This window comes from Octopus bimaculoides, chromosome 24 (assembly GCF_001194135.2).
Source record: "Octopus bimaculoides isolate UCB-OBI-ISO-001 chromosome 24, ASM119413v2, whole genome shotgun sequence".
Lineage (NCBI taxonomy): Eukaryota > Metazoa > Mollusca > Cephalopoda > Octopoda > Octopodidae > Octopus > Octopus bimaculoides.
This window is the reverse complement of record NC_069004.1, coordinates 21,908,801-21,918,701: the sequence shown is the minus strand read 5'-3', so window position 1 is coordinate 21,918,701 and position 9,901 is coordinate 21,908,801. Positions and strand designations below refer to the sequence as shown.

Sequence of the window (9,901 nt, the reverse complement as noted above, 5' to 3'; positions counted from 1 at the left end):
ATAGATATATATCGTGCCGGTGGCACGTTAAAAGCACCATTCGAGCTTGATTGTTGCTAGCGTTGCCTTACCAGCACATGTGCTGGTGACACGTGAAAAACATTTGAGCGTGGTAGTTGCCAAAACCGCCTGACTGGCCCTCGTGCCGGTGGCACGTAAAAGTGGTTGGCGTTAAGAAGGGCATCCAGCTGTAGAAACTTTGCCAAATCAGATTGGAGCCTGGTGCAGCCTTCTGGCTCACCAGTCCTCAGTCAAACCCATGCCAGCATAGAAAGCGGACGTTAAACGACGACAACGATGATGATGATGATGGTATATGTTTGTGTGTATCTGTCCTCCCACCCTCGCTTGACAAGAGACCGATAGAATAAGTACTTGGCTTACAAGGAATAAGTCCCGGGGTCGATTCGTTCGACTAAAGGCCGCAGTCAAATGACTGAAACAAATAAAAGAGTATATCGATCTTTGTTTTTATATTTAGTTATAATAAAAAAACAACTTTGATGGGTTACTTGATACTTTTGTAGGGTACAAATTTATTATTTCACTGTCAACAACATTCTTGTATAAGAATAATACACACACACACACATACATAAAAGATGAGAAAGAGAAAGTGTGTGTGCGTAGAAATCTTCTGTGTTGAAGTTAGTGGAACTCTCCTGTGTCAGTTGCAAAAGGTTTTGTTGTTGTTGGTTTTGATTTCATTTTCAGGAAATGATAACATGGCTGAAGCTGCAGGTGAGGATTATAACTTGTTGGAACTTGTGAGTGTGTAGATACCTCGCTCCATACCTTTTTTATTAACTGATATTAAACACACGTGCTGCATATATATATATACATACATACATAGATATACATACATACATACAAGAGAGAATGTCTCTTAGACAGAGGAGCTCCTTTCACCCTTATTTTTTCAACCATAAAAATGTGGTTACAGAATATTTCTATTACAGTTTAAAGTTTGCTATTCTTAAATTTATTTATGATACTATTACACATGTTATTTATAATTTTGGAATAACAAAAGCATTGTACGTACGTCGAAGAAACAGGTTACTTAAATACAACCCCCATACTGATTTTGAAAAACGAATTTCGTGTTTTTCTAGAGTTTTCTTTTTCGAATAATGTTATATATATATTTATACACACAGAGGAAGTTAGAGAGATTCCCAAGAAATCCAGCGAGGCATATATTCTTCACATTTCATTTATAAACCCAAACTATATTATATATAGATATTTTGAAATGGATTTTCGAAAAAGCCATATTTTATACTGAACTGAATTTGTTGTTTGTACAGAATTAGTATAAGTTTAGTAGTTGGTTATGTATTGTATTGGAGGGTAAATGCTACATACTTGCTCCTTTGGTTGTACCATATTTGAGCGGAGCGTAATTTATACATATGTTGCTAACGCCATATATACACAAATGACACAACAGTATGTGCGTGTCTACACACACACATATATATGTAGGTCTATAAAATGTATATAAAAGTGTATATATATCTGTATAAATACGGGGATTTTAACAGCAAACCGAAACAACAGTTTTTATAGTTTAGCCTAAATGAAGATAGAATATATATATACACACACACTTAACGCGTGTTTGTGTGTGTATATACCTAAACAGTTTACTGCAGGGAGCATGAAAAAGCTAACTGGCTCTTTATAAATATATCAATTTCTACCCTTATTATTAAATTTTATATATAGATATATATATATACACACACACACATACATACATACATACACACACACACACTCATGCACACATATCCACTAATACACAACACATGTGTGCGTATTTTTAACTTAGAATCTTTGCACTATATATATATATATGTGTGTGTGTGCCCTTTTTTTTCCTCCCTTACACTTAAAACCAAATTCTCTGCTGCCCACTGGTTTACTGGCCATTCCACTATCTCACCCCAATTTGCAGTCCGAGTATATTAAGATGCTTGGCTGACGTCATAGAAACACGCAAAATTTGCCAGTTTATTCCCCAAAATGCCTGTCAGTCTTCTTTGAAGCACCGTTCTGCTTCCATTTGCATGGTATTCGCAAATTTACGAGAGCTACTTCAACCTAATGCGAATGCCACTTTCTCGAACCTTCCACTCGAAAACTAATGTTGACGTGTATTACGTGTGCGTGTGTGAATGTGTTTTATTTTAATAGGAGCCAAGAATTAATGAATAAATAACAAAACCAACACTTATTTGTCGACAGGATGAGTAAATCCTATTTTGGTAGCCCTTTAAGTGTTTGTTGCCTAAACTTTAAGCAAGAAGGCACACAACCTAAATAAACCACATTAATTCGCATGGTTCGAGTTGACGGAAAGCTTTATACGTGATCACCCGACCTGCTAAGAATTACCAACTTAATTTCCTTAATGTTTTCAGTTAAAAAGGGAAAGCACAATGCGATAGGACAGGGTGGTCACGAGTAGAATGGTTTAATTATAAATCCGTTCTTGCAGGGCTGACTTGGATTTCAATATTTGCATGATTGACTTAATTGTTTTTCTTATGGGAATTAGTAGCAATTTTATTTTTAATAATTATTTTGATTGAAGATCCCGTGAACGGAGTTCTTTATGTATTAAAAAAAAAATCCTTAATATTTCAGGAGTCTAATTTCGTAACTTTTAGTGTCTTAAATTTCTGAGGCCTATTTTCAGTGTATAATAATTTTATTTTATCTAGAAAGCCGGATAAAAAAATCTTGATTGGTTTTGTCTAAAGCTTTGTGGTTTTTAAGCTCGACTTTGATAAATTTCTGAAAGACATTTTAACGCCGGCTAAGCTGTAGACACCAAAAGTCCTTATTGATAATTTTCTTTAAAGATTACCACAATTTTTATTCTTTTTCTTTTTTTTTTTGAAAAAAGAAAAAAAATCCACTTATCAGTAAGTCCATATGCTCTTTCGTAAGTCCGCAATGGGGGCTAATGCAGAATCGCATCTCACCATGAAAAATGCATTTTTCTGAAAATGTTTATTCTGATTTCTAAGTTTTACATGTCGGAGATAACGAATATGTTAAAAATAATAAAAAAATTAACCCCCCCCCCCTCCTCCAACCTATCCCCACAAAATACAGGGATTTTTAACAACAAACCGAAACAACAGTTTCTACAGTTTAGCCTAAATGAACATGAAGTGCACTTTATACATACATGGTTTTGCATGGATTCCAGCTTTGTTTTAGAAATGATAGAGAAGTGCACATAAAATTTTTTTTTTTTCATTATGCTTTAGTCAGAAGGGGAGGAGCAATATCCATGACCCTTTTTCAGGATCACTAAGACTAGTAAACGGAAGTTATACTCAGACTTGAAATCTGGCTAAAGGTGCCTCAGACCAGGCATAAGGTTAAACAGATAAGACCATCACTTTTGCCTGGAGAAAAAAAACATGCAGTTCTTTCAGTGGCAATTCATACGTTGTTCACAGAAACTATGCCATTTTTAGATTTCTTCCTGGCAAACAACTTGTTGGAGCTGCTAACTTGCTTAAAACAGCTGCCAAAGCTCTCTCATCTTATGTCCTTCCATCTTAAAACAAGAAGGATCACATAGGCACAGGTGTGGCTATATGGTAAAAAGTTCGCTTCCCAACCACATGGTTCCAGGTTCAGTCCTACTGCGTGACTCCCTGAGCAAGTGTCTTCTATAACCCTGGACCAGCCAGGCCTTGTCTGTGGATTTCGTGAACAGAAACTGAAAGAAGCCCGTCAAAAATGTGTGCCTTTGTGTCTATTTGTTTCTCACCACCACTTGACAGCTGGTTGGTGTGTTTATGTCTCTAATTTGGTGGTTCAGCAAAAGCAGCAAAAAACTGCACTTGTGTCAATGACTGCAGTCTAATGACTAAAACAGTTGAATAATAAAAAAAGAAAAGATAGCATCATCTTAGATGGAAATAAAATAGGATGATCATGGTTGGAATGTCTTTGGATTATATGTTGCTGGACATATAATGCAAACAGGTTAAAGATTAGTGACAGAAAGGGCATCCAACCTTAGAAAACTTCTCTTAATAAATTTGTCCAACCCATGCAGGTATGGACATTAGAACAATGACAATGTATTTAGGACTATATTCAGTGTGTCTTCTATTTTTTCCAACACGGTAGGGAGTGACTTGAAAGAGGTGTGGCTGCTATTTCTAGCAGGTCAAATGAGCGGCGGTTCTCAATCAAGGTCCATATGGCCCTTGGGTGTTCGTGAAAAATTTTATTGTTAAATTTTATATGCAATAATTTGCTTATATTTCCACAATATTTAATTCTTCTTTATACAATTCCTAATAATATTTAATTATAAAGATGCAGTAGAATTTTTTTTATATCCATTGAATGGCTAAGGGTGTGGGCGAGGCAGTAGAGTAAAATAGGGATCAGAAGGGTCCATGGGGCAAAAAAACGGTTCAGAACAACAGTTTTAGAAGTTCCCTTGCAGGTTCATTTTAATGTTTAATTTCATAGTTTGGACATGGTCAACCACAAGTTTTTTTGTCTTATTTGCTTTGGTATGTTTTCTTTGTTATATGTTCAGGGATTGCAGTTGAAGAATGGGTTTGTGAACAAGTCTTTATTTTTTTTGTTTTTTTTTTTGAACCTTGTGAAGTAGTGCTTTGGGTGTGTTCAGGTTTATTATTAAGTAATGATAGATAATGGTGTTCTTGACTAGAATGGTTACTAGAGCAGCAGAGATAAATTCTATAAGTCATGATGAAGTAGGACATGGCATTAGATCATGACAACTTACATTTTGTTGTTTATGTATCTGTTACAAAAGATGGATGTGAACAGTTGCTGGTTGAAAATAAAAGGAATAACAATTAAACTCAATCATTAGTAGCTTGGTAGTTATATAATTACAATTAACAGATATATATGTGTGTATGTGTGTTAATAGCTGTATATTTTTGTATATATACAAATGCACACACATACACACTATATCAATTGACTGAGGCTATGCTAGGGCATCAAGAGTTTCAGACAAAGTGGTCTCTATATTTCAGTCTGATATTTATTGAATCATTAAATTAAATTTTGTCAGGGAGAGGAGAACACTGGTCAATATAAAAACACACTGCACACAAATGTATATACACACACACACACACATACATACGTATATATACACATGTTTATGTATTTGTTTTGCAAGATTCTTGATGTGAAAATGTGTGTTGATTTGTGGAGAGTAGAAATAAAGCTAGCACGGTCTGTTGGATGTGCAGTGTGTGCATGAATGACAAAATATAAATGTATGGAGAGAAAAACCGGTGTATGAGAGGAATTGGATATAGTGTGAAAGAAAGGAGACTATGCTGATATGGGGCATATGGACAAGGACAACTGTATAAAGAAGGGCTGATCACTTAATGTGGATGGTGCTTTTGGAAGCGGGAGACTCAGGAAGCCATAAAGGAAGTGGTGGAAACTTATCCAAAGATTTTGAATTTTGTGGAGGAGATGACAGAGGATCAGGATGATTGGCGATCTACAGTTCTCAAGAAAACCCACCCATCTCTGCAAAACTGAGATTCTAAAAGCACAATGTGGGATTGTTGAATCTCATTAGACTTGCCATACTGGGGCACAGTCTTGAAGGATTTTCAGTCAAATGAATCAACCCCAGTATTTTATTTTTAAGCTTGGTACTTATTCTATTGTTCTCATTGCCAAACTGGTAAGTTACAGAGATGTAAGCCAACCAACACCAGTTGTCAAGTGTGGGTGTGTGTGGTGGGGACAACAGACACACATCCAGCCATAGAAATCGTGCCAAAGGAGATATAGGAGCAAAATGTCCTAGGACCTTTCAGATCTTGTCGGTCCATCTTACCCATGTCAGCATGGAACATGGATGTTAAATGATGATATATGTATATACTGTTTCTGCACAGTTTTCATCCACCAAATTCTACCTATGAGATATTGGTCAACTTACAGCTGCAGTTGAAGACACTTGCCTAAGGCAGCATGCAGTGAGCTCAAACTCTAAATAACTAGCTACAAAACAAACTTCTTAATGGCTTTGCTTTACTTATTCTCATGTTGAAAAATTTAATATGATTTACTTGCTGAACACTACATCCAGGCAAACTGTTGTCAGTGTGAATTTGTTTTTTAACATTAGACTTTTCCATGCTTATATGGGTTGGACAGAATTTTTTGAGGCAGATTTTCTACAGCCAGATGCCCCTTTTGTCATCCCTAACTAACCCTTACTTGTTTCCCCAGCAAGATAATATTTCCCGATAACCAGATACATTTTCATAGAATATAAGGACACTGATTGTATGACAGTGACACACATTTACTACTATTTCATGATGTCAAAGCAAGGAGGTATAGTAACATACATACTGGCACTGACATATGCAAACACATACACACACACATATATGATGGACTCTCCTGTCGGTTTTGACATATCAAGATCTGACAGCCCACACTTTCTTTGTCAGTCATAATACTTTTGTTCCATGTGATATTTGAGTCCTGCTAACAATATGCAAATAAGCCCACAGATGTTGCTTGTATGGGGATTACGAGTCAGTGCAGACAGTGTATTTGCAGCTGCTTTCCTCCTCTGCCTTGCACCCCTTAACCTGTTTATATATATATATATATATATATATATATATATATATATATATATATATATATATATATATATATATATATATATGTATAAAGAATAAAAAGTTTTGAATGGTACAACAATGCACTATAATACAAATACAAAAAAAAAAGGACTATATACCTGTTGTAATTTAGTTATCTATAGTCTGATGATATTTTGGAATACAATTCCTTCTTCAGATATTCTTAGATGGAGTCTCTGCTAATATATATATATTTATTTATTTATTTATGTGTTTCAGCCAAGTGGCTGCGGTCATGCTGGTGCACCACCGTGAAAAAAAAATATATATATATATATTCTTTTATTCTTTTACTTGTTTCAGTCATTTGACTGCAGCCATGCTGGAGCACAACCTTTAGTCGAACAAACTGACCCCAGGACTTATTCTTTGTAAACCTAGTACTTATTCTATCAGTCTTTTTTGCAGACCTGCTATGTTATGGGGATATAAACACACCAACATAGGTTGTCAAGCGATAGTGGGCTGATAAACATAGACACATAAATACATACATCATCATCGTTTAATGTTCGCTTTCCATGCTAGCATGGGTTGGACGATTTGACTGAAGACTGGTGAAACCAGATGGCAACACCAGGCTCCAATCTGATTTGGCAGAGTTTCTACAACTGGATGCCCTTCCTAATGCCAACCACTCAGAGAGTGTAGTGGGTGCTTTTACGTGTCACCTGCACGAAGGCCAGTCAGGCGGTACTGGCAACGGCCACGCTCAAAATGGTGTATTTTATGTGCCACCCGCACAAGAGCCAGTCCAGGGGCACTGGCAATGATCTCGCTCGAAAATCCTACGAAGGCACGCTGAATAAAATTTATCTTTCTACTTGTTCTACCACACATTTCAGCGCTTCGAAAAACAAACTTGTTTGTTTACATACGGCATAATAATAATAATAATACTTTACCAATGACTGGCTTCTTTCAGTTTCCATCTACCAAATCCACTCACAAGGCTTTGGTTGGCCTGAGGCTATAGTAGAAGACACTTGCCCAAGGTGTCACACAGTAGGACTGAACCTGGAACCATATGGTTGGGAAGCAAACTTCTTACCACACAACCACTCCTGCACATATGTGTGTGTGTGCATGTACAGTAATCCCTCAATTATTGTGGGTGTTACGTTCCCACTGTGATAAGTGTAAATCCACGAAGTAGAAACTGTACTGTATATTTTTTGATTTTTATAATTTGTATATATATATTTTATTATTTTTATATATTTAAGCTTTTATAAACTCTCCCCAAACTCTTCGGAGTACCCGTGTTTTCTCTTTTTTTGCGGGCATGTTGCTGGCACTGTCTTTTCTTCTGTGGAAGGAGGTTTTTGTAAACTTCCACAGCTCCGTCAATTGCATTGTTGAACTGCAACACACAAATCATCTGGGGGTCCCAATCTTCTACCATTCTCTGAAGTTCTTTTGCTGTTTTTGCTAGAGTTGAGAGGTGTTCTAGTGCTAGGCCAACTTCTTCCCCAGGATCCTCTTGTTCTTCTTTCTCACTTGCTGACTTCGTCATCTCTGACAGATCTTCTGGATGGGCCTGGATCAGGTTATTAACATCCTTGGTAGTCGTATTGTTGAAGCCATCTCCAAGCAATTTTGCCAGCTTCACTGCCTTATCTACTGCAAAGTGATAGATTTCATCATGGACTGCTTCTGACCACAATTTCTTTCAGCTGGCATTCAAAGTTTCATTCTTCATCTTTATGGCCTTCTGAATATTTTCGAGAGAAGTTGCAGTGATACACCCACGCCAGTACTCTTTCAATGAGAAGTTATCATCTGAGTCCATAGCCTCAACCAGCCTGTAGCATTTCCACACAAAATTGTGACACGATCTTTGTAAGCCTTAAATCCTGAAGCTCTGGCCTCCTCCTTCATAGTTTTGGGTTCCATCTCCCTGTTTTGCATTTTGGGCAATTTCCTGTACCTTTCAATTGACCCAAGCCTTGAAAGTGAAATTGGATAGATTGAAATTGCAAAAGTATGTTGAATGGATTGTGCCTGTATGTCAAACATGCAGTCTTGTCAAACTGTCATACTGACCGTGAGAATTACATTAAAGGTACGTCTATGGAATACTCAGCCATTTACAGGTAATTCAGTAAGCATGTAGCAAGTGCTAGGTTGGGGCTGGGGAGTGGGATTTTATTAATAACCTGAAGTAACATTCCAGAACACAATTGTAATCTTGACTGACTAATTTACTTCTCAAGCATCATAATTTTAGATAATTTTCCTGTATTATAAAAGAAAATATTCGCAATTTTGTATTTATTAAAAAAAATTTTTATATATTTTGTTTTTAACAACTATTGATTGTTTATTTTTCATTTTCATTTTAATAGAAAATTCTGAACTGAGTGCATTAAAAATGGAAAATGAACAGTTTGAATGTTCAGCTGCTGTCAACGATTCATTACCTAATAACGTGGAAATAACAGACAAAGATGCTCAACCAACAACAGGTCAGTGGTGTTGTCTTTTTTTCTTTTCTGCATCTCTTGTTGCAGGCGTTAAAGTTTACCAACCATTGCTAACACACACCTTCATGGAACTTTACATTATATATATATATAAATACACGAGGCCTCATGTATATATGTTTAATCTGGGTGTGCCTGCTGAAGAAGACTTTGCCTGGCAAATTATTTTATTTGCTAAAAAAAAGCCAGAAACCATGGTTCAAGAGCTAGATGGTAAATGTTTTTATTTTTCATTCCCTTCGAAGTTTTTATCCCTAATAGTGGTTTGGAACTTAGCTGTTCTTTCTAGTGTGCAAGGAATCCTGTGATAAATACCTCTTATGTGTTTAAATGTACACTATTTATTTGAATAATTTATAGTCATTGGACTAAATTTTTACACACGAGGCTACTGGTAGTAGAAATTTCTAATATTTCTCATTACCCTTGATATTATTATTATTATTATTATGGTCCCCCCTCTCCCTCTCTCTCTCTCTCTCTCTCTTTATATATATATATGATGATGATGATGATGATCTTTTCTCCCGCCATGCCTCTGTCTACCCCTCCATCCTCTCTCTCCCCCTTCGTAGTTTTTCCTTTAAGGTCTTCAGGTTCTGGCTATATATAAATGAGAAACCCATTCTAAATTATCTAGCTGACGTACTACGACGAAATACCCAAGATGCAGATAAGATAGAGATTTTTATTTATTTA

At 36.2% G+C, this 9,901-nt stretch overlaps 1 protein-coding gene across 3 annotated transcripts in view; it reads left to right on the top strand.

Moving 5' to 3' along the window:
• Nucleotides 1-632: 632 nt before the first annotated feature.
• Nucleotides 633-9,901, top strand: part of LOC106880221 (ubiquitin domain-containing protein UBFD1) — a 45,408-nt gene continuing 36,139 nt past the window's right edge. The window contains exons 1-2 of one of the 3 annotated variants that reach the window (XR_001410724.2): nt 633-741; nt 9,065-9,184. Coding sequence is in view for 2 of the 3 variants with exons in the window: in XM_014930083.2 (XP_014785569.1) it covers nt 726-741; nt 9,065-9,184 (136 nt within the window). In the remaining variant the exon portion in view is untranslated. Of the gene's footprint in view, nt 768-9,064; nt 9,185-9,901 lie in introns of all 3 variants that reach the window. The other 2 variants (XM_014930083.2, XM_014930084.2) reach the window with 2 other exon arrangements.